The sequence below is a fragment of the Antechinus flavipes genome, chromosome 6 (genome assembly GCF_016432865.1).
Source record: "Antechinus flavipes isolate AdamAnt ecotype Samford, QLD, Australia chromosome 6, AdamAnt_v2, whole genome shotgun sequence".
Lineage (NCBI taxonomy): Eukaryota > Metazoa > Chordata > Mammalia > Dasyuromorphia > Dasyuridae > Antechinus > Antechinus flavipes.
In genome coordinates, this window is record NC_067403.1 from 157,024,744 (window position 1) to 157,041,240 (window position 16,497).

General features: G+C 33.1%; 1 protein-coding gene across 1 annotated transcript in view; it reads right to left on the reverse strand.

Moving 5' to 3' along the window:
* The window catches only part of PTPN13 (protein tyrosine phosphatase non-receptor type 13), a 213,733-nt gene that overhangs the window by 142,192 nt on the left and 55,044 nt on the right, over positions 1 to 16,497 (reverse strand). The window contains 1 exon segment of the mRNA XM_051966187.1: positions 9,795 to 9,888. Coding sequence (XP_051822147.1) covers positions 9,795 to 9,888 — 94 coding nt within the window.

The window sequence follows — 16,497 nt, forward strand, 5'->3', positions numbered from 1 at the left end:
TGAGAGCCTTTGAGAAAGAATTACTAGACTTTTAAAATGATGTTCAACAAGATTATTTCTTTTCAATCACACAACTAATTGAAAAGCATAGTAAATACAAAATCCTACAGTGATTACGAATAGTTAAGTATAAAAAAAATGAATTGATTGTACAAAACTTAAGGATTATCTTCAATACAATGTGATCCATAATCATTCAAATGAGCTCAACAACCTAAGTGTCCAAAGATATAAAACCAGATACAAGAAGAATAACTACCTTCTGACTATGAAAGAAAGTTCTAAGAACTCAGACCTGATTCATTAGTATATACTTTTTCAACAATATAGGAAAAAAATGGAGAATCCAAAATTGAAAAAGAGAAAAGAACCTTTGGGAAAATGCAGTGTTCTTAATGACTTTATCCTCCCTCAAACAAAAATCCATCTTTTTTTTAAAAACATCAATATTTTTCTTGGGTTTTGTCCTGCAGTATCAGAAAGAATTAAAAGTTTGAGGTCATCCAAAAAACAACAGAAATGCCCAGGTGAATGGGAGGAGGGAAGAAGAAGAAGGAAGATGAAGAGGAGGAAGGAAGAAGAAGAGGAATGAGGAAGGAGGAGAAGGAGAGAGAGAGAGAAAAAAGAGGGGTAGGGGGAGGAGAAGGAGGAGGAGAAAGAGGAGGAAGAAAAGGAAAAGGAGGAGGGGGAAGAAGAAGAGAAAAACGAGGAGGAAAAGGAGCAAGAGGAAGAGGAAAAGGAGGAAGAAGAAGAAAAAGAACAGGAAGAAGAAGAAGAGAATGAGATAGTAAAAGGAAAAGATCACCAATAGATAATATTTATATGATGTTAGAGGAACAAAGGGAGGGCACCTTCCTACCTGTAACAGATCTAAAACTATATTATAAAGCAGCAGTCATCAAAATCATTTGGTACTAAGAAATAGACTAGTTGATCAGTGGAATAAGTTAGGTTCACAAGACAAAATAGTCAATAACTACAGAAATCTAGTATTTGACAAAACCAAAGACCCATCTTTGGGGATAAGAATTCATTATCTGACAAAAACTGCTGGGAAAATTAGCATGGCAGAAACTAGGCAGTGATCCACACATAACACCATATACCAGGAGAAGGTCAAAATGGATTCATGATCTAGTCATAAAGAATGATATTATAAACAAATTAGAAGAACATAGGATAGTTTACCTCTCTGGCCTGTGGAGGAAGAAGGAATTTGTGACCAAAGAAGAACTGGAAATCATCAATGATCAAAAAATAGGTAATTTTGATTATATTAAGTTAAAAAGTTTTTGTATAAACAAAATTAATGCAGATAATATTAGAAGAGAAGCAATAAACTGGGAAAACATTTTTATATTCAAAGGTTCTAATAAAGGCCTCATTTCTAAAATATATAGAGAATTGGCCTAAATTTATAAGAAATCAAGCCTCCAAATGGTCAAAGGATATGAAGACAATTTTCAGATGAAGAAATTGAAACTATTAGCAGTCATATGAAAAGGTGCTCCAAATCACTATTGATCAGAGAAATGCAAATTAAGACAACTCTGAGATACCACTACACACCTGTCAGATTGGCTAAGATGACAGGAAGAGATAATGACAAATGTTGGAGAGGATGTGGGAAAACTGGGACACTGATGGACTAGTGGAGTTGTGAACGGATCCAACAATTCTGGAGAGCAATTTGGAACTATGCTCAAGAAGTTATCAAACTGTGCATAACCTTTGACCCAACAGTGTTTCTACTGGGATTATATCTCAAAGAGATCTTAAAAGAGGGAAAGGGACCCATATGTGCAAAAGTGTTTGTGGCAGCCCTTTTTGTAGTGGGAAGAAACTGGAAACTGAGTGGATGACCATCAATTGGAGAATGGCTGAATAAATTATGATATATGAATGTTATGGAATATTATTGCTCTGTAAGAAACGACCAGCAGGATGATTTCAGAGAGGCTTGGAGAGACCTACATGAACTGATGCTGAGTGAAATGAACAAAACCAGGGGGTCATTATACATGGCAACAACAAGACTATATGATGATCAGTTCTGATGGACATGGCTCTCTTCAACAATGGGCTCAATTCAAACTCAGTTCCAATTGATCAGTGATGAAGAGAGCCATCTACACTCAGAGACAGGATTGTGAGAACTGAGTGGAGACCATAACATAGCATTTTTACTTTTTTCTGTTGTTGTTTGCTTGCATTTTGTTTTCTTTCTCTGTTTTTTTTCCTTCTTGACTAGATTTTTCTTGTGCAGCAAGATAACTGTATAAATAAGTAGACATATATTGGATTTAACATATATATTTAACATATTTAACATGTATTGGACTACCTGCCATCTAGGAGAGGGAGTGGAGGGAAGGAGGGGAAAATCTAGAACAGAAGGTTTTGCAAGGGTCAGTGTTAACAAATTACATATGCATACGATTTGTAAATAAAAAGCTTTAATAAATAAATAAAAAGAAAAGGGGAAAAAATTAAGGGAGGGCACTTTGAAAGTTTGGTAGCTTTAAGCTCAAGGATTAAAAGAGAAAAAGAGTAGCACAGAAGAATAGTCATGGAGAGGTGACTGATATGTACTATCCTGAGAAATTTCCCTCTTGGATGAAATCAGAGTTCTATGGAAATACTGAGTATGATAAAAACAAAATGTGACATTTCCAATGTTTTCTAAAAGATGTAAACAAATGATTTTGTAAACATAGATAAATAATAATTATAAATAGAAACCTACAAAATAGGGCTAAAATCACTAAGTAGAGTAAATATGTGATTCATTTCCTATTAACATATGCAAACAAGGATTTATTAAATCTTTTCTATGCTAAGTATTAAGGATACAAAAAAGAAAATGTGACAGACCCTGCCTTCAAAGAAATTACCTTCTACCAGGAGACAGAACATATACATGGATAAGTATATAGAGAACAATTTAAAAAAAAAATTAAAGATAGTTTTGGAAGAGAAGGCCCTAACAATTGGGAGAAAAGGAAAAAATTCATTTAAAAGGTAGTCTTTGAGCTTTATCTTGAAGGAAGTATAAGGGTAGAGGTAGACCAGGAGTTCTGTGACATGGAGGTAAAAAGGGAATGCCTTGCAGGTATGTGGGATGAAGCACAATAAGGCCAATGGTACTGAATCAGGGAGTATAGGAAGAGAAATAATGAAAAATGAGGCCTGAAAAGTCAGAGTGAAGTAAGGTTACGACAAACTTTTAAAATCAAAACACAATAGTTTATATTGTATCCTAGCAGCAACAGGGAGCCAACAGAAGTGACATGATGGTCAGACCTGGACTTAACAAAAGCATTCTGGGAATGTGTGGAGGAAAGACTGAAGAAAAGAGACATAAGCCTGTGACAGAAGCAATTCAAGTGGTAGCTGTAAATGAAAAGGTGACAGATGAAAAACATTGCTTATAGATAGAGAAAATACTTGGCAATTGGGTGGTTATGTGGGGTTAAGGACAGTGAAAAATGTTCGCCCGATGACAGAAGTATCTATATGTGCAGTACTGTAGTATTCTTACAAAATTTCAATAAAAGAAGCTGCTTTTTATCACTTAAACAGTTTGGAGACCTTTCAAAACTATATAAGGTGTTCTTTAACAAACAGAGGATTGGGCCACTAAGCAGAATGCCCCCTTCGCAGTATACCACTAATGTACCAAGTCACTATAGAGAATAAATTTGATAACTAATGTGAAGTTCTTTCTGTTCTTCTGGACAGAAACAATGCATTTTGCTTTTATTCTATTCCCTATTTAATTCCCTATCTATTTAGGAGATATAACAAATGATTTTAAAATTGCAATGATCAAAATGGAATTTAAAAAAATCTCTTAAGAAAAAATGAAATAAAGTAAAATCTCTCAGACTCAATTTCAGTACTGCTCATATAATAAAAAGTAAAACCACTGTGTCTAGAACAATGGAGGTAGCCTTGTGAAAAATATGGGGCTGAACATGACATGAAAGAGTGGGAAGTCATAGTCCTATTTTCAGAAATTCAATAAATTAAAACCTAAAACTGAACTATAAAAGCTTTCCTTGGGGGGAGGGGACACATGAGGTCCTGTGTAAAAAGTCACAAGCTAAAAACACAGCCCTCTGAAATACTCCATATAAAATTACAAAACAAAAATCCTTGATCCTAGGGACACATATACCTCATGCTAACTTCAGGACATGAATCAAAATGTGGTTTCACTAAACTGAAATAACAAGACTCCAAAGAAACAGTCTTTAACCAACAACACTACCACTTTGTCATCCCTCTACTACAATTTTTTTTTCTACATGAGTGCTAAACCTCAGGACATCTTTAAAAAATCCCACTTCAAAATGTTGTTTGTAATTTTTATAAAGCAGCATTTCATAAGCCATTCTCACCAAAGTAGACCCTATCTTGATCTTGTGCAAAGCGTAGTCAGAACAGATCCTCTCCAAGCCACTATATATATGGAATAAGCAGGAAAGGTCTAACATCTCTCTGCTTAGCATAGGTCATTTTATCACTAGTACAGAAGTTACATGAGAAGCTGGAGGTTCCCACCTTAGCCATGGCAACAATCACAAAAACCAAACAAGGAGAATGAACCTTTTTAAGGTCATCCACTTGGAGCTAAAAATTAATTTGAAAATAGCTCACTCCTCCATGACAATGAACCATTATATAGCAAACATTTGTCATGGATTTCTACTTATCTCATTAGGCCTTTCATTTAACTTTTTTTTTTTTAGTCACGACCTAAATCAATCACAATCAAACACTAGATGTTCTCTAGTCCATTTTAAGAAATTATTGCTCCTACTTTAAAGGGATGTACAGCAAAATATCTCCAACATAATCAATTATACAATACTACAGGAGTTAAAAGAATGCTATAGCAAGTATTTAACTCCAGAAATGTAATTTTACTCACTTTAGAGAGAACTTCCTCTACTAATGAAGATCAGCAAATATTTTGCAATTTATATGTTTAAGAATTTACCTAAAACGCTGAGAAAGCAACTAATAGTATATGCTGAAGCAGAATTTGAACTCAGACTTCTCCTTTGAGATTCAGCTGAAGAATCTATATTTAAATCTAGCAGCACAAAAGTAAGAAGCCATTAAAGATTCTCAAGCAGAGATGTGATATGGTACAATCCAGTCTTTAGGAAAAGTACTTGTGACAAAAGTGTGCAATATGGATTGAAGAAAGGAGAGAATTTTTGTAGGGAAATCAATCAGAAAGCTACTTCACATAATGATTCAGGTGAGGGGGACATAAGGGTCTGAATTAAGATAGTAGCTATGTGAATGGAGAAAGATGAATGAATGATGCCATAAAGACAGAATTGACAAGACTTGGCAACTGACTGGATAAATAAGATGAGGGAATGAGGAGTCAAGACTACCATAAAGCTGCAAACTGAAGTGATCAGAAGGAAGATGATACCCTGAATAGAGAAATTCAGAAAGAAGCAAGATAATGAGTTCTGTTTTATATATGTTAAATTTAGAATGCTTCGGGGACATCCAAGTGTATATGTTAAATAGGAAACTGGTGATTCAAAAATGTCACTAAATACAGAGATTAGGACTGAATATAGAGATTTGGGAGTCATCTGTGTAAAAACTGTACTTGAACTAATGAGAGCTGAGTATGTTAAGGAGAAAAGCATTAAGGAACATCCATATTTAGGGAAACTCCTTCTCCTTCTCCCTTTAAGACACAGATGATGATGCGAAGAATAAAATTGAAGAGGGATAAGACGAGTAAGAAGAAAACCAAGACAAAGAAATACCATGAAAACACAAAGAAAAGAATCTTAAAAGGAGAGAATGGTTTAAAGAAGGATGAAGACTGTTAAGTGGTAAAAGCTCAAAGGATATGAACAAACAATTTTCAGACTAAAGAAATTAAAGTCATTTCTGATCATATGAAAAAATGCTCTAAATCACTATTGGTTAGAGAAACACAAATTAAAGCAACTCTGAAGCACTACTTCATACCTCTCAGATTGGCTAAGATAACAGGAAAAGGTAATGATTAATGTTGGAAGAGATGTGGGAAAACTGAGATACTAATACATTGTTGATGGAGTTGTCAACTGATTCAAACATTCTGGACAGCAATTTGGATGCCCAAAGGGCTATCAAGCTGTGCATATCCTTTGTTCCAGCAGTATCTTTACTAGGTCTGTATTCTAAAGAGATAAAAAAAAAATGGGAAGGGACCCACATGTGCAAAAATGTTTGTAGTAGCCCTTTTTGTTGTGGCAAGGAACTGGAAACTAAGTAGATGGATGCCCATCAGTTAGGGAATGGCTGAATAAGTTATAGTCATATAAACATAATGGAATATCATTGTTCTATAACAAATAATCAGCAGAATAATTTCAGAGGCCTGAAGAGACTTATATGAACTTCATATGAAGTGAATAGAACCAGAAGAACATTGTATATAGTAACAACAAGATTATATGATGATCAATTTTGATAGACATGGCTCTTTTCAACAATGAGGGAACAGGCCAGTTCCAATGATCTTGTGATAGAGAGAGCCATCTACATCCAGTAAGATGACTATGGGGACTGAATGTGGATCATAACACAGTATTTTCACCTATGCTGGTATTGTTGTTATGTGCTTGCATTTTGTTTTCTTTCTCATTTTTTTTCCTTTTTGGTCTGATTTTTCTTGTTTAGCTTGATAAAAGCAGTTTATATTGATAAATATGTTTAGAAGAATTGCATATGTTTAACCTATATGGTATTACTGTCTAGGGAAGGGAAGAGGTAGGGAAGAAGGGAAAAAAATATGGAACACAAGGTTTTGCAGAGGTAAATGTTGAAAATTACCTTAGGATATATTTTGAAAATTAAAAGTTATTATAAAAAATAAAATTCTGAATTTATGACAGAAAGTAGTGATATTTATTTGAAGAATTTATTTATATTTATCATCAAGTGAATTATAGAATAAATATTCAAAGCTATTTTGTTTCAGGGTAACATGAACATAAAAATTTTAATCTGTTCTATTTTTTCAAAAAGGAAGAAAGGAGATGAAGACGGGGAAAAGACCATCAGATTTGGCAAATTAAAAGATCATTGGTAATTTGAGAGAGTAGCTTAAGAGTACTGATAATTAAATAAATTTTTGTGAACAGTTTAAGAATGGTAGGATTTCTTAAATTCTCTATACTGATTTTCAATATATTCTACTGTTGTTGGCCATGTAGAAATGAGAGCCATTTTTATTTTATTTTATTTTGAGATTGCCACCTTCCACATTCAAAAAGAATACACTTCCTAGGGACCAATCTGGTGATGATGTCTTTCTTTACTTCTGCTGCACTGGTTCTTAGTAGCAAAGTCTATCATTAAAACCAGACTTCAAAAACTTCAAAGTTTTTCCAATTTGAGAGAAGTGCCGTGATTTGTGCTCTACTAAAGAAATCTTAGGGAAACCGGGGTCACCTTCCATTACAATGAGGTAATAGAACAGTACCTTTATAGATAAATAATGATATTTAATAAAAACAAAACCATTTTTCCTGTTTCTTAATTTTTATACAATTTTATCCTCAATAATACTTAGGTTAAATAAGTTATAGAATCCCATATAATTAAGTAAAAAGGCATAGAGTTTTAGAGATTCTAACAGTTTTATGAATAACACAAATAATAAGCCTGTATTTAACTAGAATCTAGAAGGCTCAAATAAACTTTTTTTTAAAATCTTGCATGTCATCTAAATGTGACAGTGAAATAAATGACAAGCTGCAACCTGGAAATGTTATTCATCTTAAATCAACTTTGAGACTGTCTTATAGGGTCAATAAAGATTCAGGCAACTCTTCAAAATTTAGACCTGCAATATTGTCCAATGAAAACTGGTCTTCATAATTTTAACCATGAGACACTCAAAAAATTGTCATCTGAACCATCAAAAACAATTAAATTATATCTTTAATATACTTTTAGCCCTTTTATTTTTTTAATTCGCTAAAACAATATCAGCATAATTCAATTCAAAAGCATTTATTAAGTGCCTACTATATTCAAGACACAATATGGAGTGTTAGGGCTAAATAAAAAATGATGCCTACTCTCAATGTGCTGATATTCTAGTAGAGGAACACTTAAATGCAGATAATACAATACAATTTGAGGGGAGAGACTAGTATTTGTAGGGATTGAGATAAGCAGGGGTGGGGTGGTTTTTTTTGATAGACTGAAACTGAAAGATTATTGATTCTAAACAACTCTGCACTCCATAATTCATACATATGCAGTGTAAATATAAGGAATTCTTTTTTTTTCCTATTTAGGAATAAGACTATTTCTCAATTACCAAAAATGAGTTCAACAATTCTTTCCCTTTTCCCCAATGTTTTGTAGTGTACTGGATAGGAAAAGGATTGAAGGAAAAGGAATGTATTTAGAAATCAAGATAATAGAGAAGTCTCAGATGGAGCACAGAGAGGCTTGATCTTGTACAGGATTCAAGAACAGTTGCTAATTGTTAGTTTTATCACTCAGTAGCCAATTCCAAGTCACGGAACAAAAGATCACTGAGGAGGGAACCTGTGCCTTGCACCCTCAGGTGTCTGAAGGTGAACAGTAGTCTTGAAGTTTGAGATATGCCCTGAGGGAGCAGAAGTTATGTGGTTCTAACCCACAGGAATAAAGTGAGTTCTCAGTTCCGGTTTTTTTTTTTTTAAACAATTTTAAAAGCTTCCTGGCTTCCTAGTTTCATTCCTCTCTTCCTCTCCCTCCCATCTTTCCTTTCTCCTTTCCTTTTTTTTTTTTTCCTTAGCAAGGCAATTTAGATTAAGTGACTTGCCCAGGATCACATAGCCAGTAAATATTAAGTGTCTAAGGCCACATTTGAACTCAGGTCCTCCTGACTTCAGGACTTACTCTATATACTGGGCTATCTAGCTGCCCCATCCTTTTTCTTCTCACTTCTAAGTAGAAATTTTGGAAGCAGCATGGTGGAGTGGTCAGAGAAATGATTTTCAGTGATTTTAGAAACACTGGGTTTCAGGAATGTCGGGAAGACAGAGGTGGCTGTGTGATCCTGGGAAATCATTCAATTTTTCAGTGTCCCATGCAATTCTTTAAGACTACAGATTATAGAGCTATATCAATTTACATTCTAAAACAGAGTTTTCTCATTGGGCATTCTTTACACTGATGAAATCACAGTTCAGGATTGCCATCAAAGAACAAATTAAGAAGCAAGAATTTATAGTCTCACCTTATGAAAATATATTGACATACAGATGAGAAAACCATTTTCTTATACCAAAAAAAAAAAAAAAAAGAGATGTGAAATAACTGAATTGAAGAAAAAGAGCTACTCAGGTTATTAAAGTCATAAATTAGTACTTGTTTTCTACATTAAATTAGAACAGTATTCAAGGAATCAATGATGTTTTCTATCATTTTTCTTACCTAACTTTTAATATCTTTAGTACAATAAGAAATCCATTATGTACTAAATTAATATTACTAATATAATAATAATGAGGGTTAAAATGGAAATGATGTATTCTGGAAAATTTCAGTGTATAACCATTATAAAAGTCATGTGAATAATGTTAAAGAACTGATTTACTGATCTGTGTAGGAAGACCCAGAATCTTGCTCATAACTGACTTCTTCCATCCTTTGAACTAACTTACTCCATCTATCCCCCTGTAGTCATAATCACAGTTGTAATTGTTTTTGATAATCAGAATTTTTTTGGTAGGAATAAAGTCAGCATTCATAATCATTCTTACCAATGGGTAGTCCTTTTCCTCTCAATCGGTCCCGAAGGGCTTGGCTTCTATCAGGGCGTAGTTTTTGTTCACTGTTATAGGGAGGTTGATCCATCTGTATAAATAATCAGAAGTCAGCACTGGCAAGGACTCTTCTCATCTAAGCCTACATCTTTCCTTTAAATAATCTGCACAGCAACAATATTAAGTCACTTAGGAGTTTTTCTCTAACAACCACAAAGGAACCTCCTTCCTGCCTTCAATTCACTTTGTTTTGGCTATACACGAACATCTCAGATCTAACCCAATCACCTTCAGAAAATGAAAATGAAATGCAGATGTCAAAAAGTAATGTGTACTTAACAAATTGTTGATGGAGTTGTAAACTAATCCAACCATTCTGGAAAGCAATTTGGAACTATGCCCAAAGGACTATCAAACTGCATTTCCTTTATCTAGCAGTGTCTCTATTGGGTTTGTGTTCCAAAGAGATCATAAAAAAGGGAAAAGTACCTACATATGCAAAAATGTTTGTAACAGCCCTCTTTATAGTAACAAGGAACAGGAAACTGAATAGGTGCCCATCAGTTGGAGAATGGCTGAATAAGTTACGGTATATGAATGTGATAGAATATTGTTCTATAAGAAATAATCAGAAGGATGATTTCAGAACGGTCTGGAGAGACTTACATGAACTGATGCTAAGTGAAGTGAGTAGAACCAAAAGATCATTGTACATAGCAACAATAAGATTATATAATGATCAATTCTCATGAATGTGGCTCTTTTCAACAATGAGGTGATTCAGGGCAGTTCCAATAAACTTGTGATGGACAGAGCCATCTGCATCCAAAGAGAGGACTTTGGGGACTGTGTGGATCACAATACAGTTTTTCCACCTTTGTTGTTGTCATTTGCTTGCTTTTGGTTTTCATTCTCATTTTTTTTCCTTTTTGATCTGATTTTTCTTGAGTGGCATGATATATATGGAAGTATATTTTAAAAAGCTGCATATATTTATTAGATTACTTACTGTGGGGGGAGGAGAGGAAGGGAAGAGAAGTAGAAAAATTTGGAACATATGGTTTTGCAGGGGTGAATGTTGAAAACTATATCTTTGCATGTATTTTGGAAATACAAAGCTATTATTAAATTTTTTTAAAGTAATATACACATAAGTTAATGAAATCAAATCAGCAAGCATTTATTAAGGTACCTACTGTGTACCAGACATTGTACTAAGGGCAGAAATGGTTTCTACCTTCTGGGAATTCCCAACCTAATGGGAGAAACGATATCCAAACAACTACAAATAAACAAGATACAGTTTGAATAAGTTAAGGAATAATCCTCAGAGGGAAGGCATTAGTCTAAATGAGGTTCAGGAAAAGCTTCTTATAGAATGTGTTATTTTGGCCAAGTCTTGATGGAATGGGGGAAAGCAAAAGGGAAGTAAAGTCAATTTATTTTTTACTTAATTTGTTTTTATTTTCTGTTTCAAATTCACTCCCTGCCCGATCTATCTCTCATCAACATTACAAATATACATAGTCTTGAAAAACAAATGGCCACATTAGCAATGTCAACAACAAAAAAAGGCAAGAGAAAGACAGTAGAAAATATGCTTCAAACTGCACTCCACATATTACTTTCTATCTGGAGATTGATAACTTTTCATCCTTTGGAATCATGGTGGGTCACTATGTTGATCAGTACTAAGTCTTATCGTTACAGTGTTGCTGTTACTATGTAAATTGTTCTGGTTCTGTTACTTCATTTTACATCAGTTCATACAAGTCTTCCCAGATTTCTCAAAAACTACTGCAGTCATCATTTCTTATAATACAACAATGTTTCATCACAATCATATGCCACAACTTGTTCAGCCATTCCCTAATTGATGGGCATTCTCTTAGGTTCTGATTCTTTGCCATCTCAAAAAGAGATGCTGTTTTCATACAAGAGTATCTGACCTTTTTCCTAGTTCTCTTTGGGGAACACAGCTCATAGTAGTAAGTCTGGGTCAGAGAAAGTAACATTTAATAGTTTGGGAGGTTTAGTTACAAACTGCTTGCCACAATGGGAGGATCTGCTGACAGCTCCATTAACAATGAGTTAGTATACCTGCTTTCCCACAGTCTATGTAGCTTTTGCTGTTTTCTGTCAAATTTGCCAATTTTATGAATGTGATCAAGTAGAATCACATTTATTTTAATTTTCATTTCTTGAATCATTTCTTAGTGATTTAGAGCCTTTTAAAAATATGACTACTGATAACTTAGGTTTCTTCTGAAAATACCCTATTTATATCTTTTGAATATTTTATCAATTAGAGAATGGCTCTTATTCTTACAAGAAGTAAGTTTGAATTGTTCTCTTTATAATTCAAAAATGACATCATCAGGGAAGTTTAATACAAATATTTTCCCTGTTTATTTTATTTTCTGTGATCCTTTTTTCCTCTTGATTTGACCTCATTAATTTTTCTACTAATAACAGACCTGATTGGCAATTTCTTCCTAACTCCTCTAATTGGTTTATTATGTCATCCTTTATGTCTAAGTCATGTATCCACTGGAATCTTATTTTGATATATGATTTGAGATGGTGTTCTATGCCTAGTTTCTGCTTCATTGAGTAAGGATTAATATAAACCCCTTGTTCTAAACTGTCAATTCTTTCCCCAACTTTTTTCTTCCAAATTCATCTTCATTTTTTCCTTTCAAGTTCTTTCATTTTATTTACATTCTCAACTCTTTTTTTTTTCTCTGACACTTTCTCTCCATACTGGATCTTGTATGTACCAATTTATATCCATTTTATTTTCTCCAATAGAACATAAGCTCCTTGAAAAGAGGGAATGTTTTTCCTTTTTTTGTGTGTCTCCAGAATTTAAGAGTTTCAGATATACATTAAGTGCTTAATCAACAATTGATTGACATAACTATAGTGATATCTTATTCCTCTTTTTAAGATAATGAAAAACCAAAATATATTGATCCAATTATAATAATCAATTTTATTTCTTCCTTTAAAATATTCTCTTAAAAATATCCAAATTCATATGAAAATTCTGAAATTTCATGCACTTCTGATGAAGACACTAATAAAAAATAAACCACCAGCAAAAACACTGATACACAAAATTAAGTAACAAAAATCTTTAATACACCTTTGCATAATGCTCATTTTTCATCTCCTTTTACTTCTTAGAATGTACTAGAATCCATGCCAGAAAACTGTAATCAGTTACATTAGATATCTTTCTTTCTTATCATAGTTCTTAAATCACCTAATCTGTCTTTATGACCTGAATTCTGTTACTTCATTTCTTAAAATAAGACTTAATTGGGACTACTCCTAAGAGAATATAAATATTTAAGACATTATAACTGATTTTATTGTCAATCCATAAAGGTAAGGGGAATAAAATGAATCAACAGGACTTCAAAATCTAAGGGACAAGATATCAAAGAGCCCATTATGTACCAATAATAGCAAGCTCCTAATTTTCTTTCTTCCTAGAACCTCAACATACTCATAAGCACTATTTCTAATATTTTCATACCTATTTGGTAAAATGGAATTGTTTTTTCCAAAATGAAGAACAGAGATTGTAAGTAATTTTAGGATGACAATACTTTAAGCTTTTGAATGCTCAAAATCATTTGATAGTTGGACACAACAGTGTCTACTACAAATCTGCCACCATTGATACCCTAAAGCTCTCCGAGAAGAGGGAACAGAGCTTATTTAGCCACAACTGGAAAAGGACACTCTCTTATACTTTTATCTGCTGTTTAAATCTCTTTGAATTACACAGCAACAGAAATGACTATTTTTAGTATCAGACATAAAGTACCACAATTCTCACAATTGTACTATTAGTTATGTCTACAGAAACATAATGCAAAAAGAAAAGGAAGATTCTTTTTTTTTAAGGGATGACCTCATGAAAAGAGAGAAGAGATAGCTATATTTGGAAAGGAATATAATATTAAAAAATACAACTTTTGCCTCTTTTCTTTTTCAAGTAAGTTAAATATAATAGATGAGGAGGCAGGAGTCTAGAACTCAGGTTCTACCTTTGCCTCTCACTAGCTTACAGAATAATAAACAAGCTGAATTAGATGATCTCTAAGGTCTTAGTTCTAAAGTCTTTAATCCTATAATGTTTTCCAAAATTTGTTACCTGCATTGTAAGATTAAGATAATTTACTATATCCTAGTTATCTCTTTTATTGTAGACCAGAGATCAGCATACTATATAGCCAGAGGATCTTTCCCAAGAACTAAGATTAGAGCTTCCATTTTACCATGTTTTAAATACAAATTTTTTAAAAGATTTTTTTACAGAAGAGTTTAATCATTTTTGAAAAAAAAAAAAACTGATATACAGTAGCTCTCTGTGGGCTTTTCCCCTTGGCTTATCACAAAGGCACAGTCCTCTCTCTTTTTGTTTTATATTTTCTTTTTCTTATTTGTATGTCATTTTAAAACCAGCCTATCCTTTTAATTTATATATCATATTATTTTGCTTATGAGATTCCAATTTAGTTGTCAATCAGACCTTTATTTATTTATTTTTTAAACTTATTGTAATATGAGCTTGCAGTGAGGCTCTGAGATCATAATTACAAGTGACATATTTTAGAATTTGTTTTATACATTATATTCAATAAACATACATTTTAAAATATAAAAAGTAGTCAATTTGAAGGTCATACAAACTGGCAACAGACTGATTTTGACTCTCAGGAGTGGTTGGCCAACAAGAACTATTTGTAGAAATAATTTAATGCTATTATAATAGTAAATTAATTCTAATATCTATTCCTCATTTTCAAAAGCTGTGCATATTAATATGGATATTTCTTATGCATATATTGTATGTACGTGTTTGGGTGTGTGTGTGTGTGTGTGTGTGTGTGTGTGTGTGCCTTATCTCTCCATCTTACCCCAGATTCCTACCTCATTGTCAGCTCCTTGAGAGCTTTTATATTCTTTTTTTAATTATTAAAGCTTTTTAATTTTCAAAAGATATGTATAGATAATTTTTCAACATTAATTCTAGCAAAATCTTGTGTTCCAATTTTCCTTCCCTTCCTCCCATCCCCTTCCTTAGATAGCAAGTGATCCAATATATATTAAACATGATAAAAACATATGTTAAATCCAATGTATGATACATATTTATAAAATTATCTTGTTATACAAGAAAAATCAAACCGTAAAGGAAAAATAAGAAAGAAAATAAAATGCAAGCAAACAACAACAAAAAGAGTAAAAATGCTATGTTGTGATTAACACTCAGTTCCCACAATCCTCTCTTTCTGGATGCAGATGGTTTTCTTCATCACAAAATCACTGGAACTGGTCTGAATCATCTCACTGTTGAAAAGAGCCACATCAATCAGAGATGATCATCCATAATCTTATTTTTTGCTGTGTACAATGTTCTCACTTTACATCAGTTTATATAAGTCTCTCCAGGTCTCTCTCTGAAATCATCCTGCTGATCGTTTCTTATAGAACAATAATATTCCATCACATTCATATACCATAATTTATTCAGCCATTCTCCAACTGATGGGCATTTACTCAGTTTCCAGTTTTCTTGCCACTACAGAAAGGGCTGCCACAAACATTTTTGCATATGTGGGTCCATTTCCCTGCTTTAAGATCTCTTTGAGATATAAGCTCAGTAGAGCCACTGCTGGGTCAAAGGCTATGCAGTTTGATAGCTCTTTGGGCACAGTTCCAAATTCCTCTCCAGAATGGTTGGATAACTTCACAACTCCACCAACAATGTATGAATGTGAGGGCTTTCATCTTTATGTCTTCAAAACCTAACACAGTTTACACATAATAGATATTTAATACATATTTCCTGAACTGAACTGGTGAATTCAGCAACAGCGACAACAACAACAACACAATTTAATTGTCAAACATTCAAAATTTTAAAATTAATTTAATGAGCTGGAATTATTGATGAAAAACCACTAGACAGTTCATTCTTTTCATCTGGTGACCAAAAAAAGACAAAGGAGCTTATAGAAATCAAACACAAAAAGAATGGTCCCATGTGTCTTAATATAAAGGAGCAATTTTTGTAATAGTAAGCCACTTAGAGCAATGAACCAGAGTTTAGCTAGATAAATTATAGTATATAAATGTAAATGATTACTTTTGAGCCATAAGAAATGATGAATGTGAGAAATTCAAACAAATATGGAAGACCTGTATGAAACTGATGTGGAATGAAAGTAGAACCACAATTAAAACAGTCACAATTTCTATAAAAGTAAAGCAATAGGGTAGCTGAATTCAGAATCATGACCAATTTTGATATAGATGAGTGAAAAATAATATTTCTCTAATTTCAGTAGTGGGAAGGTATATAATATTGTATCTGTATCAAAAATAGGTTTTGTTCAACTATTTTTCTCTGTTGTGAAGAAGAATTAGGTAAGGCAGAAATAACGGAAAATTACTGTGACTTTTTAAAAAAGCATTAATAAAACTTTTAAATTTAAAAATAGACATGCATAAAGAATGTTTGTGTCAGCCCTCTTTGTAGTGGCCAGAAACTCGGAAACTGAGTAGATGCCCATCAATTGGAGAATGGCTGAATAAATTGTGGTATATGAATAATATAAAATATTGTTCAGTAAGAAACGACTAACAGGATGATTTCAGAAAGGCCTGGAGAGACTTATAT